The sequence below is a fragment of the Leptopilina boulardi genome, unplaced genomic scaffold (assembly GCF_019393585.1).
Source record: "Leptopilina boulardi isolate dan_hultmark-lab unplaced genomic scaffold, ZJU_Lbou_2.1 LbouV2_278, whole genome shotgun sequence".
Lineage (NCBI taxonomy): Eukaryota > Metazoa > Arthropoda > Insecta > Hymenoptera > Figitidae > Leptopilina > Leptopilina boulardi.
Window position 1 is genome coordinate 2,804,448 of NW_026137838.1, and position 15,352 is coordinate 2,819,799.

General features: G+C 22.5%; 1 protein-coding gene across 7 annotated transcripts in view; it reads left to right on the forward strand.

The window, feature by feature from the left end:
• The window catches only part of LOC127282010 (AF4/FMR2 family member 4-like), a 225,096-nt gene that overhangs the window by 138,567 nt on the left and 71,177 nt on the right, over positions 1 to 15,352 (forward strand). For all 7 annotated transcript variants that reach the window (XM_051306070.1, XM_051306069.1, XM_051306071.1 and 4 more), the window contains 2 exons: positions 10,481 to 10,570; positions 13,074 to 13,101. In XM_051306070.1, the coding sequence (XP_051162027.1) occupies positions 10,481 to 10,570; positions 13,074 to 13,101 (118 nt within the window). The remainder of the gene's footprint in view (positions 1 to 10,480; positions 10,571 to 13,073; positions 13,102 to 15,352) is intronic.

Here is a 15,352-nt window from a genome sequence, read left to right on the forward strand (position 1 = left end):
AAAAAAAGTGCCAAGAAAAAAGGTGACACTCAGGAGTGTTACTATACCGCAAAGGGTTAATATAAAAAATAACTGCAGAGAGTTAATTTTCGAAGTTGATAAAAAATTTTATGAAATAAAAATTCGTAGGAAATTCTATTGAAAAAAATAAAAATTCTATAAAAAATTAATTTTATCGATGCGATTGGAAAAATAGGTTGATATGTAGGAAGTCTTTTTTTTGAATGGTTCACGAATCATTTCCTAGGAGAAGAAGGGTTTCGATTTACAGGAGAATTTACGACTTGACTACTGTATATCGTCTTTCTGACTATTCGAAGTTCGTAAATGTATATATATATATATATATATTCCATAGACACACCGGTATGAACCGATGAATTATTCTCACGGCTGGCCCGTGGGAAAATACGGGTTGCGCCAGTAGGCATCGTAAATGCAACTGCTAATTGCACTCAACGATGGCAAAAGACGCGAGTTTCAACTACTTGAATATATATATATCACATTCTTTGACGAACTCAGATTCATTGAGATGATCATCATCCATCCTTTTGTTTTCCTTCCTCTACTCGCTTCCTTTCTTTCAATTTTTCCAACATTGTCTATATATGAAAAAATCAAATCTTTTTCTCCCCCACTTGTTACCAATTTTTTTTCTGTTTCTTAATTTTTTTTACTTTATTTTCACAATTTTTTCTTGCTTTTGAAAAAATGATACAGTTTTATTATTAAAATTTAAAAAAAAATTACCTGGAACAGGGAAACGTTTCACTATGCGGTAGCACACCCAGAAAAATGATTTATTTGAATCAAATAAAATATATTTGAATTAAATAAACAAATGTTTGTCTCAGAGCCTATACTAACTTATTTATTTGGCGTAAATAGAAATTTTATTTGTCATAAATAAATTCTTCTTTGGCTTAAATAAATTTTTTATTTAAATGAAATAAAATATATTTGCAACAAATAAATGAGTTAGTAGGCTCGGAGACAAATATACAATTTCTTTGAGTGCAAAAGTTACACTTGTTTCAGTTAAATATTTCGCTATTCTAGGGAAACCATTTGCTGTTTTGGGTAAATATTTTTTTTACGGGTGGTATATAGAAAAAAAAGATCACTATATTTTTTTTCGGCTGAAAAAAAATTGATCAAGAATAATGTTGTTTTCGAATGAGTCACTTGTTTCACTTACTAAAAGTGTTGTGCGCGAGTTTAAAAAAAAAAAAAATAGCCAATCCGTCAGTAAATAGTCACCTATAGAATCTGGGCCAACTATTCGTGTTACTACACTATATAACATCCAAGTTGTGTGTTCGATGAGATACGCAACAACGCGATCATTATACGACGTTCTATAATGGAGTAATAATTTCTATTTCTTTTTTCTCACTTTTCAATCGATTTTCATTTTTTTTTTCATTTTAATTTTTAATTTTTATTTTTTACATATTTTTTTATTTCATTTTCATTTTCATTTTTTTTTATTTAATTTTTACTTTCGACGGAAAAAAAATTATATTCCAAATTTTTGGAATGTAAAATTAATTTTATTTAAAATAAAAATGGTTTTTTGAGATTACATCTCACATATGTGATGAGTATCGTCAGATTACAGGCGCTACTTTCGCGCAAGAACATCGCGATAACGTGAGAATCAAAATTCAGCATTTTTCTCCAACCGTTTTACATTCAGAGGATGAAATTTTTTTTTTTTTTTTCTTAATAAAAGTAGTCCCTTATCTCCCACTTCTTTTAATAGTGTAATAATAACTTCAGTGGTTTTTACACATTTGTCACAGTATAATTTCTCGTTCATTTCAGAGTGAAAATATTAGTAGTGCGGTTTAATTTCAAAATTTTTCTTGTAAACAGGCAAATAGATTTTTTTATCAAAATAAACTTTCTCAAAAATAATACAATAATTTAATAATTATTTTTTAATTATTATTCAATAAAAAAATAATAATAAAATTAATAATCAATTAATTAATAATATAATAATAACAAAAAATATAAAAATAATAATAACTCTCTAAATTTGAATTAGTAAAAATGTTTACTAATTTAAATTAGTGACTCACTTTTTGCTTTAGAATTAGTTAAATTTTACTAATTGTTAGTAAAAGTTACTAATAATTAGTAAAATTTTACTAATTCAGATTTAGAGAGAAAATAATAATATTAATAATAATAAATAATTCAAAAACAAAAAATTCTACTATTGTTTGTGAAGTGAAGGAAGAAAAAAAACCCTCCTGAATTTGTTTTTACATCAAAAGTGGTAATATAAACAAATACACTTAATAAATAAAATTTATTTATATTTTAATTTTGTTTAATAAAAAAAATTTCTAAAAGTATTTTTTTAAATAATATAAAATAATAGTAAAGGAATTCTTTTTTTTTTTTTTGAAAAAAGATTCGGGTAAATTTACATTTGTTATACGTGTATGTTCGTTAATGTCTTTCCACCCCCTTTTTTGTGATTTATGCACTTCGGGGAGAAAAAGAAAAAGAAAATAAAATAAAATAAAAAAAAGTCGAAAGATAATAACGATCAACGCTCCGTAACATAAAGCTGTCATATAAATAATCACTGCCAACATTATATATAATATATACACGCATATACATATTATTTATATATATATATAAAATAAATAATAGAACGTGTAAATAAAAAATAAAATTTTCCTTGTTAACAATGAATTTTAATTTTTGCTGGAAAAAAAAGAAAAATAATTAAAATATATGTTCATATAATAATGCATCTCGTAGATTGCAATTTATTGATAAGTTTGTACACGTATTACATACAAGGTAGTCAATTTTTTTTTTTTTTTTTTTTTTATTCAAAGAATTTAATTCATTTTTAATGATATTTTATTGGCATAAAAGAGAGTCTGTGATTTTAAATTCCGATAACGAAGTGTCTCTAATTGAAGTAGAATTAATGGATAAAAAATTTGTAATTACAGTAATCAACCAAGTACCATAATTTAGTGATGTGAAATTATTGTAATTATTTTACACCAAATAGCTGGATATGTTTTCAGTATCGTTTACAAACTATAAATGAAATTTTTGAATTTTTTTTTTTATTGCTATTATCAATATTTATATGTTTTTTAAGTATTGAACATTTATTATTAATTTATTTATTATTACTTATTTATTATTATTTATTATTAATTTATTTATAATTTTATTTATTATTATTTATTTATTATTAATTTATTTATAATTTTATTTATTGTTTTTTTATTAATTTTACTTATTATTTACGTTCGTTAAAAATATTTCAATAATTTTTCTTGACCATTTTGGATACAAAAAAAAAATAAAAAAAAAACAATAAAAATTCTTTTCTTTTTATTACATCCAGAGAAATGTTTTATTTGAACCAAATATAATATATTTGAATTAAATAAACGTATATTTTTCTCACAGCCTACTAGACTATTTATTTGGCGGAAATAAAATTTTTTATTCAAATCAAATAAAAATTTATTTAAATTAAATAAAAATTTATTTAAATCAAATAAAAATTTACTTAAATCAAATAAAAATTTATTTGTATCAAATAAAAATTTATTTGTATCAAATAAAAATTTATTTGGCTGTGAGACAAATATATCATTTCTCTGGGTGTATATTTCTTTTTATTTTATTTTTTTTTTATTTTTCCTGTGTCCAAAGTGGTTGATAAAAAATTTTTTTAATTTATTTCAAAAAAATTATTTTACGTTTTAAAAAATTACATAATAAAATTGAAATTATATTTTAAAAATATTTTTTACATTGCGATGCACGTATAGTGTAATTATATGAGTTTTCAGGGCAAAGGGTAAAAAAAGAGAGAAAGAGAGAGAAAATAAAAAATACTGATTGATCGTTGCACTCATTATTACACGGTTGTAAACGGGCAATCGGAGGCGTGCACTTGCGCGTAATACAAATGCGCGTTGATAATAAAGACCAGTCGTATATCAAGTGTCGAGTCGAATCATCCCTGTAAAATCATATATATATATATATATATATGATCTTGATTTCTGATGAGTGACGTTACATACAAAATTGTGTTGATTATAATCGACGTATACATATTATATCCCACATTTATATATATAGATAGATATATAATGATCGTTAACGGCATTTCACATCGCACGCAGCTTGCATTTTGTGACGGTTGCGCTCTGCTTATTTCACAATAATCACTTCCTCTTCGCATAAATGGTCTGAAAAGCTTGTATAGAAATTAACAATAGAAAAAGACGTGGGCAATTAGTTTACTCATATTTTGAATAATCAGTCACGGCACTTACTATCTTTTTCATTAAAAAAATCTCTCTCCCAATACTACTTCTTTTTTTTTCATTGACTCACTTGTACTTATGTTGTTTAGGCTCTTTAAAAAAATTTCTTTCTATTCTCTTTGTTGTTTTTTTTTAATTTTTAAAAGTTTTCCGTTTAATATCAATTTTTATTTAGGCGATTTTCTGATTTTTTATTTAGCCAACTTTTTGTTTATCTGAATTTTTATTTTAAAATAGAATATTTAGTCAAATTTTTCTTAAGCCGAATTTCTATTTTAATGCAGAATTTTTATTCAGTTAAATTTCTATTTAGCACAATGTTTATTTAGTTTAATGTTCGTTTAGGTAAATTTCCATTTAATTAGAATTTATATTCAATCGAATTTTTTGGTTAAGAGTACTTTTTATTTAGCCAAATTTTTCCTTAGTCGAATTTTTATTTTAATAGAATTTTTATTTAGTCAAATTTCTATTTGGCATAATTTTTATTTAGTCGAATTTCTGGTTAACAGTAATTTTTATGAAGTCCAATTTTTATTTAGCCGAATTTCTGTTTTAATAAAATTCTTATGTAGTCATATTTCTATTTGACATAATTTTTATTTAGTCGAATTTCTTGCCAACAGTAATTTGTATTTAGCCAACTTTTTATTTAATTTAATTTTTATTTAGCACAATATTTATTAAGTCGAATTTCTGGTTAACAGTATTTTTATTTAGCCAACTTTTTGCTTATAACCGAATTTCTGTTTTAATAGAATTTTTATTTAGCCAAATTTTTACTTAGCACAATTTTTATTAAATCGCATTTCTGATTAACAGTAATTTTTATTTAACCAAATTTTTGTTTAGTCGAATTTTTATTTTAATAGAATTTTTATTTAATTAAATTTCTATTTGGCATAATTTTTATTTAGTCGAATTTCTGGTTAACAGTAAATTTCATTTAGCCAAATTTCTGTTTTAATAAAATTCTTATGTAGTCATATTTCTATTTGGCATAATTTTTATTTAGTCGTAATTCTGGTCAACAGTAATTTATATTTAGCCAAATTTTTGATTTAATTTAATTTTTATTTAGCACAATATTTATTTAGTCGAATTTCTGATTAACTGTATTTTTATTTAGCCAACTTTTTGCTTATAACCGAATTTCTGTTTTAATAGAATTTTTACTTAGTTCAATTTTTTATTAAATCACCTTTCTGGTTGATAAGAATTTTTATTTAGTCAAATTTTTATTTAACTAAACAATCTATAAATTCGTTAGCTTATTTAATTTTCAATTAACTGCAATTCGATCAAATATACAAGAATTCAAAATTCCTTCAAATTAAAATTTGTTTAATTAAAAAATTGACTAAACGAAAATTTAGCCAAGAAAAGCTAATAAAAATTTATTTATTTCGAAAAATAAAAAATTGGCTAAATGACTATTTAGCCAAATAAACCAAATGAATAAAAATGTATTTATTTTGCGAAATGAAAATTTAGTCAAATGAACCAAATAAAAATTTATTTATTTCGCAAAATAAAAAATCGGCTAAATGACTATTTAGCCAAATAAACCAAATGTATAAAAATGTATTTTTATTTCGCGAAATGAAAATTTAGCCAAATGAACCAAATAAAAATTGATTTATTTTGCAAAATAAAAATTCAAAACAGAAAATAAAAAGAAAATCATGAATACCTAATTAAAATTATTTTTTTTCCAAAAAAGAAATGAAATATTTTTTGCATTATTATAATATTTCTCAAATATAAACCATGCCTAATTATTATTTGAGAAAGCACGATCCGGATTTAATGAGGAAATTAGTGTTCAGTCGGTGTCAAACATGGATTGCATTTTATCTTGAATGTTGGTAGTTTGCTTTTCCATTACTTGGCACGTGCGGCATGAGGAAATACATACGTATATATATATATATAATATATATAAAAAGGGGTGAAGGGAATTTAAGTTTGTAGTTTGACGTCAGGTTTCCTTACGTATATATGTATATATAAAAGGGCGTTAAAGCGTAAAGAAAAGAGATAGAGAATTTCTCTCGCATATTATATCCTTGACGCGTCACAGTTGACGAAAACATTACTCTTTTGAAAGAGGGACCCATTAGATATATATGTATAACAGTCGTGCCGCTCATTGGGACGAGTGCAAAACTGAGCAAGTGCAATGTGCAAGTCGAGTTCATAGAAGAGGTGCACTTTGCCTCGCACTGTAACGGGTTTTCACTCCTTCACGTGCACGGTATAATTACCGAGGGCTTCACTGTATTCACTTAAGTATAGTTAACTCGTACATATATATATATATATATATATATATATATATATACACACGCGGGCATCAAGTATCCGGTCCCTGAATAAACTTGTACGCTTTTACTTGTCTATTTGATGCCTTTATTCCAAAACTATATCCCTTTTTTTTATTTTCTTATTTCTTTTTTTTCTTTGCTCAATAATAATAATTATTTAATCATTTGGTTAATAATATTAGGATTTTAATATAATTATTATATATTTATTTACAGTAATAAATTAAACTGCCTGTTCGTACAATTTTTGGTATTTTATTTAAAATAGAAAAAAATAATAATAATATAATTTTTGGAACTAGTATCTTTAAAGAAAAATATTTATTTGATTCAAACAATTGTTAACTTAACTATTATTAAATAAATGTTTACTTGAATAAAATAAATATTTATTATTTTCAAATAATTGCCTATTATCACACTGGAAAAAAAATTTATTTAATTCAAATACTCGATTACTTGACTGTTATCAAATAAATATTTACTTGAACCAAATAATTTTTATTTGAATAAAATAAATTTTATTTGAAACAAATATACCATTTAATCGAATCAAATTAATAATTATTTGATACAAATAAATATTTATTTGATAGTAGTAAAGTATAATCGAATAATTGACTCAAAATAATAATTATTTGATACAAATAAATATTTATTTGATAATAGTAAAGTAATCGAATAATTGAATCAAATAAATTTTTTTTTTCAGTGCAAATAAAGATTTCTTTGGACCAAATAATTTTTATTTGAAACAAATATACCATTTAATTGACTCAAAATAATAATTATTTGATACAAATAAATATTTATTTGATAGTAGTAAAGTATAATCGAATAATTGACTCAAAATAATAATTATTTGATACAAATAAATATTTATTTGATAATAGTAAACTAATCGAATAATTGAATCAAATAAATTTTTTTTTTCAGTGCAAATAAAGATTTCTTTGGACCAAATAATTTTTATTTGAATCAAATAAATTGTATTTCAAATAATTTTTATTTTAATTATAAATAAATTAAATTTGAACGAAATAATTTATAATTTATATATAAAAAGAAATAATTGAATAATCTTTGGAAATAAAAATATGAATTATATTAAAATTAAATAATTAACAATTTTTAATTTTATCTACATCTGTGACTTGACAGTTAGAAATATAATATTTCCCGATATATTAAATGTGACATTATCACTTTTTCCCTATTCCAATGGTAAAAACAAAAAAATCTCTTTCTTTTCCTTTTTTTTTTTTACTTCCGATTTCCGGTTTAACTCTAAAGTACTTTTTCTGTAACGTGTGAATGACAGTCGCGTTCACTTTTTTTTCTCTCAGAAAGTGGATATATAGCATTTTTTTTAGAAAGATATATATAATTTTTTTTTTATTTCGATTCTATGTTACGTGAGCATCTGCAGGTATTCTCTTTTTATGAGAAATGTATGTCTATTTTACGTTTGATGATCAGTCGTGAAATGTCCTCTCTCGAGCACACACACACCAATCATCTTATACATATTTCGATAGAAGAGGAAATAACTCTTGAGATTCAAAACAATTTATACATATCCAGACTCCTATATATATTATTGCTCGCAATGAATTTTATTCGTTTGCTCTCTATATAAATTCTACGTTTCAATTTGCAAATACTATTTGCATAACTAATTCGCAATGTTTTTTGTTTTTTTTTGTTTTATTTTTTTTTTCTAAAAATTGTTTATTCTTAAAAGTGGAGAAAAAAAAATGCCGAAAAAGAAAATTTTATTCAATCGTAAAAAAATATTTATCTAGAACAGCGATATGTTTCATTAAAACAGGGAAAGTTTTCGCTATTATAGAGAAATATATCGCTATTCCAGAGAAACTTATCGCTGTTCCAGGCGAATATTTTTTATCGCGTAATTAATTATTAATTATTATTATTTTTTCGAAAAAAATTATTAAATATTTTATTTTTTTTATATATTATATTCAATTATAAATATTTTATATTATATTATACAATATTTTATAATATTACACTGAAAAAAAAATTTATTTGATTCAAATACCGGTGTATTTGGTTATTATCAAATAAATATTTATTTGAATCAAATATTTCTTATTTGATTCAAATATATAGTATTTGAATAAAATATTTCAGTATTTGAAGCAAATACAATTTATTTGATTCAAATAAGAAATATTTGATTCAAGTAAATATTTATTTGATAATAACCAAATACACCGGTATTTGAATCAAATAAATTTTTTTTTCAGTGTATATATTATATAGTTTATTTAAAATATTAAATTAATTAATAATTATATTTTTGCAAAAAAGTGAATTTTCCCTTCTTGAATGATTTTTTTACTTTTTTTATATTTCAATTTTTTTCACGATAGTTATATATATATTTTTCGTTATCTTCACTTTTTTTGTGTTTAACTGGGATGTTAAATTAGTTATTACTGCGAAACGTGTGTATACGAGCTCAATGGCGCGATGGTATATATATATATTTATATTCGTATTTGTTTGCATAATTTCAAGGATATATAAATGCTTTCTCGCACCAAAAATATTCGCGATTCGTTATATTTGCGAAAAATATGCAGCAATGACGTCTGCGTACGACGACCTAGAAGCCAAGACTCGTCGATGAGTCATATATATATAGTTGAAGCATTCTTTTGACGCCATTTTTACCTTTCGCATTCCTCATCGCCCTCCATAGGGTCTCTCTCATATTGGTCACTATCGAAAAACTCGAATCCCGCGAATTATAATTGGAAAAAAAAAATAAAAAAAATAACAAAAAAAAAATTACTCCGCCAACGTTCGTCATTTAGAGAGCAAAATCTCAAATTTTAAAAAATGCGGTTAAAAATTTTATAGTCAATTTGGAAATTATATTTAATTAAATTATACATTTTATTTATATTAATAATTATAATTAATTTATTATTATTTATTAATATTTATTATTATTGTTTATTAATATTATTTATTAATAATTATAAAATAAAAAGGCCTAAAATGGTATTTTTATTTTATAATTATTAATACAAAAAATGGTTCTAGCAAAAAACAAAAATTTTTTTTTAATTAATATTGTTTATTAGTATTGTTTATTAATACTATTTATTAATAATTATAAAATAAAAAGGCCTAAAATGGTATTTTTATTTTATATAATTATTAATACAAAAAATGATTCTAGCAAAAAAGAAATATTTTTTTTATTAATATTGTTTATTAGTATTACTAATTAATATTATTTATTTAAATTTCTGAAATTAATAACAAATAATAAACAAATAACAAAACAATAATTGTTTAATCGACAGATAATTATTTTTTTCTGCATTAATAAATTAATAATTTCTCGAAATTTTTTTTTTTTGTCCACTTTCCTGAGGGGCAAATTTAAACATTTGAAAGAATAAAATTATTATCAGATTCTCTTGGGAATGAGAATATATATATATATATATAAAGTAAATATAATGAACTCTCCGGGATTTCGCGATATTGAGTATCATTCGCGGCTAATAAATATTTGTTCATGGTTTAAACAAACTCGAGAGTTAAACTCGAAAGACGATTAATTGTCCTCTGAGTCAACAAGTAGTACCTTCGAGAGCAAGTTTTCTTTTTTTTTTTTGTAACTTTTCTCTTTCTCTCTCTTGTCTTCAAACTCCTTCAATTTCTAGTCGCTCGACAATACGTTTGACTTACTCGTATCGCGTTTCTCACTTGAAGAAAATTGGCGAGAATGTCACACTAGAAAAAAAAAAAAAAACTTTATATTTTTCTTTGTTTCAGGAAATGACGTCAGCCGCAACACCATTGACAGCCATACCTCAAACACCAAGAAAGGAAATTGAGTCGAAATACACATTCAACACGAGTCTGGTGAGAAAATTTTTTTCAAAATTCTTTTTTTTTTTATTATTTGACGTAAATAATGGGAAAATTTAAATATGAAAATTATAATCAAGTTTAAGGAAAATAAGAACAAAACAAAAGGAAATAATTATTGCAATTGGGAGAAAATTAGTAAAATTGAAAAAAAAAATTTATTTACGCCAAAGAAAAATTTATTTATGAGAAATAAAATTTTTATTTACGCCAAAGAAAAATTTATTTATGAGAAATAAAATTTTTATTTGCGCCAAAGAAAAATTTATTTATGTTAAATAAAATTTTTATTTACACCAAATAAAATAAGTTAGTAAATAAGACAAATATATACTTTTATTTAATTCAAATATATTTTATTTGGTTCAAATATATTTTATTTGATTCAAATAAATTATTACTCTAGGTGTAATTGTGAAAATTAGCTCCCTGAGTAAAAATAAATAACACTAATTAACTAAAACTTAAATAATTAGTTAACTAATTATAAAATTAAATTATAAATCAATTAATTAAATAATTAGGTAATTAATTTTTTAGTTAATTACTCTCTAAATTTGAATTAGTAAAAACGTTTACTAATTTGAATTAGTTGCTATTTTTTCTCAATTAGTAAAATTTTACTAATTATTAACTTTTACTAACAATCAGTAAAATTTAACTAATTCTATAAAGCAAAAAGTGAGTGACTAATTTAAATTAGTAAACATTTTTACTAATTTAGATTTAGAAAGTTTAATAGAATTTTTGTTTGCTAACGAATTAATTAAAAAATAAAAGAATAAAAATAAATAAATAAAAAAAATTTTTTTTTTAAATTTAGAAATAATTTCTGATTAGAAAAGGGTCTCTTCAATTTTCCATTGAGTGGATTTCATTGCCAATTGGAAATCTTATAAGCAGAGCTCGACAGTGCTCTTTCGATTCATTCCTTTCATGCTTGCGTACACGGTATATAAACACCGGGAGAATTCAAATTGCCCGGTACGCTTGGCACTAAAAGGAGTCTCGTGCCACTTGGCGTTGTGTCAAGAAAAAATCGGCGAGAATGTTTCAATTCTTTCTTTCATAGCATATATATATATATATATATATATATATATATATACAAATTTTCAAGTGAAACAGAGTAAAACATATAAATACAGGGGACAGATATTCCACAAAGTTTATATACCTCATGTACAACTTCCCTTCTGCGTATTCTTGGAAATTATTATATCTCGTAAAATGTGGGTTAATTTCATCTCCTTCACATCTCTTTCTCGGCAGAGCAGGCGTAAATAAAATTCTTCTCATGTCATGAGAGAAAAGAAAAAAAAAATATTTGAAAACACTCGGAATAAATTTTGAAACGTCGCCAAAAACTTGATACTCCAAATCATTTTAAATCTTCTTGATTTGATTTAAATTGGATCAATTAATTGGATTACATTTAATTATACACAAAATTTTAATTTGATTTAATTTTTTTAATTCATTTATTTTTTAAATTTATTTATTTAATATTTATTTTTTCAAATAATTTTTTTATTTTTTTATTTATTTTATTTATTCACTATAATTTTTTAATTAATTAACCCTAGGAACTTTATTAAATAAATAAATAGTATTGTTTTTTAAATAAAAATATTTTTAAAACTTTTTTCCGTGTAGAATTTTTTTTTTTATTACTTTGTTTACATATATATATATATATCTTTTTGAATTATTTAAAACACAACTGCAGTCTTTTAAAGTCCTCTAAAAATTATTTCATATTCTCTTTATTACTTTTTTCCGTGTAGATTTAAAATAAAAAAAAAAAAAAATCCCAAAACTCTAAGCGAAGGAGAAAAATACATATTTCGAAATAATCTTTTTTTTCCTCTCTTAAATCAACAAAAGCATCTTCCTTATAATTTATAAAGAATGTTTTTCCATTTACTTTTTTATGATTTATGCAAATTATTTATAAACAAAAAATTTATTTTTCTATAATTTATAAATATAAATTTATAAATAAAAATTTATGAATTAAATTATTAAATATAAATTTATAAATAAAAATTTATGAATTAAATTATTAAATAAAAATTTATAAATTAAATTGTTAAATAAAAATTTATAAATTAAATTATTAAATTTAAATATTTACAAAGTTTATAGTATCATAAATCGTTTTTGGGGAAAAAAAAAAGAAATTTTTGTGGTATAAACAGTGGATTATATATATATATATGCTTTGAAATGCGGTACTTTGCAGCTGCATCAGGCATTATCCATCAAATGTAAAACTTTGGTTTTTGATCCTCGAAAGTTGTATGCACAACTTCGCAAGGTTGAAAACACCAGAGTTTCGAGTTTCTGCATAGAAATGTTCAATTCTCTCCACTTGAAAGAATGTCGATTTTAAAAAGAGTATTCTCATATTCTGACTGAAAATTTATTTTTCTACGTATATATACAAAACTTTTGTGTATAAAAATCAACAAAATGATTTTTTTTTATTTTTCAGGTTGAAAATCCACCACCAACAAAGCCTCGTGAGTAATTTTTAATTTTAAATTATTCTTAATTAATCGTTGAATTTAAAATCATTTGATTCAAATTTTTTTCGGTTAATAAATTGGTTTAATAATTTATTTATTTCCGTATAAATAATAATTTATAAATAATTTATTATTTATTTCCGTATAAATAATAATTTATAAATAATTAGTTTTTAAATCGTTTTGAATTAAATGATTTTAAATTTTTTATATAGAGCAATAATTCATTTTCAAAATGGAATTTTCTAGCTATACAATTATCATATATAGAGAACATAAATCAAAAAAAATTTTTATTTATCAAAAAAAAAAAAAAAAAAAAAAAATGAATACACTTTCATAGTGGAAATATATTTTAAATTCATAGTGCGTTCATTTTCTTTTTGTTCTTTGAATATTTTTTTTTGAGCGTAAAATGCGTGGAAATTGTGTGGTTTTGATTGAAATCCTGAGAAGGGTAGAAAAGTGGTTTCATGAATTAACCATACGACCTGCTGAGACATTTTCCATCTCTTTCCAAATGAGAGAGAAAGAAAAAAACCAGTTAACAGAATATTTATAAAACTATTTTAATTCTTTGATATTGCGATTACACAAATATAACGTAATTTTTTTTCTTATATCAAATATTTTTTTCATATAACAGAAATTTTATTTACATTTTTCTCTTTAGGTAAAATAAATAATATTTATTTAAAAATAAATTATAAATAAATTTAAAAAATAAGAAATAAATTAGAAATTCGAAATAAATTTAAAAAATTAGAAATAAATTAGAAATTCGAAATAAATTTAAAAAATTAGAAATAAAATTAGAAATTAGAAATTACAAATAAATTTATAATTTATAAATTATAATTAAAAATTATTTATAAATAAATATTTATATTTTACCCTAAGAAAACAATTGAAAATAAAATTGGAAAAATAATTTTGATGGTATTTTATATTTAATTTCGAGGGTCTCTCTCTCTGTGTATGTGTATTTAAATTACACACCTCAAGTTTACCCTTTTAACAGGTCCCTTTTGTACTTGTCGTTTGCGTGTGATGACCGCGAATGAACCACCGTACATCGTTTTGTGCTTAAATTAAACGCATTGACGTCAAATACCCCATTAGCAGAATCACTTGTTTTTGAATCTCATCGGAAATCATTCGCGAGTTGTTTGAATCGTCATTACCTACCTATATATATATCTGTTTCTCTCTCTTTTTTATCTTCGTCTTCTTTTTCACTATATATATATAGTTGATTTCACAATCATTTATCTTTTCTCTCTAATGTCATGATTATTATTACAGTTTCATTTTTATATTATTATCGCTTTTAAAATATCAAATATAACTTTTTTTCGAAACAAGTAAATATTTTATCAGTTGCTTTTCTGTTTAATAATTTTAAATTTCTATAAAAGTTTTCATCATGAAATTTGAAATGACTCTAAACTTGTTATTATGATCGTGTTTTAATTTCCTCATTTATACGCGATTATTTTTATCAGTATATATATAGGCTAAAATAATATATATCTTCCTTGTTCCTGTTTTTATTATTTTTGCGCGCATTTTTGATAATCTTCCCGCAATTTGGTTTAATTATTTTGTTTCCATTTTTTTTTTACAATTAAATTTTTCAATCTATTGCAAATTTATTTATTTATTTATTTACACGGGCAATACCGGAATAAAGAAATTTATTTCAATTTTTTATAATTTATTTTTATTTTATTTTTTATTTATTTACTTTATTTTTATAACTTTTATTCAATTTTTATGATTTATTGAAAATTATTTCTTTCAATTTTATGATTTATTTGAAATTATTTATATTTTGTAATTTAAAAAAATGGAATTATACATCCAAAGTATTTTTGATTTATAATTTTAAATATAGAGTAAATTATATTTAGTAAACTCTACCTACATTGAACCTTTCAACTATATATATATATATAAATGCCAGAATCTAATCTCCTTTCTTGATTCATTAATTATTTATTAGTGTTTGAACAACCCTCGAATATTTCGTGACATGATAACTACTGAATTATATATTATAATAAAGCCCTAATTCCCACATTGATAAAAATAATATCTAAAAATGATTTTTTAAATCATGTTTCTGGAACTCATAAATATTTTAATTCAATCATTTTGTCATTTTTTTTTTTATTTGATCCAATTTAAATTTATTATTATAACAATGTGGTTTACAAATTAATTATTAAATAACAATTAAAAT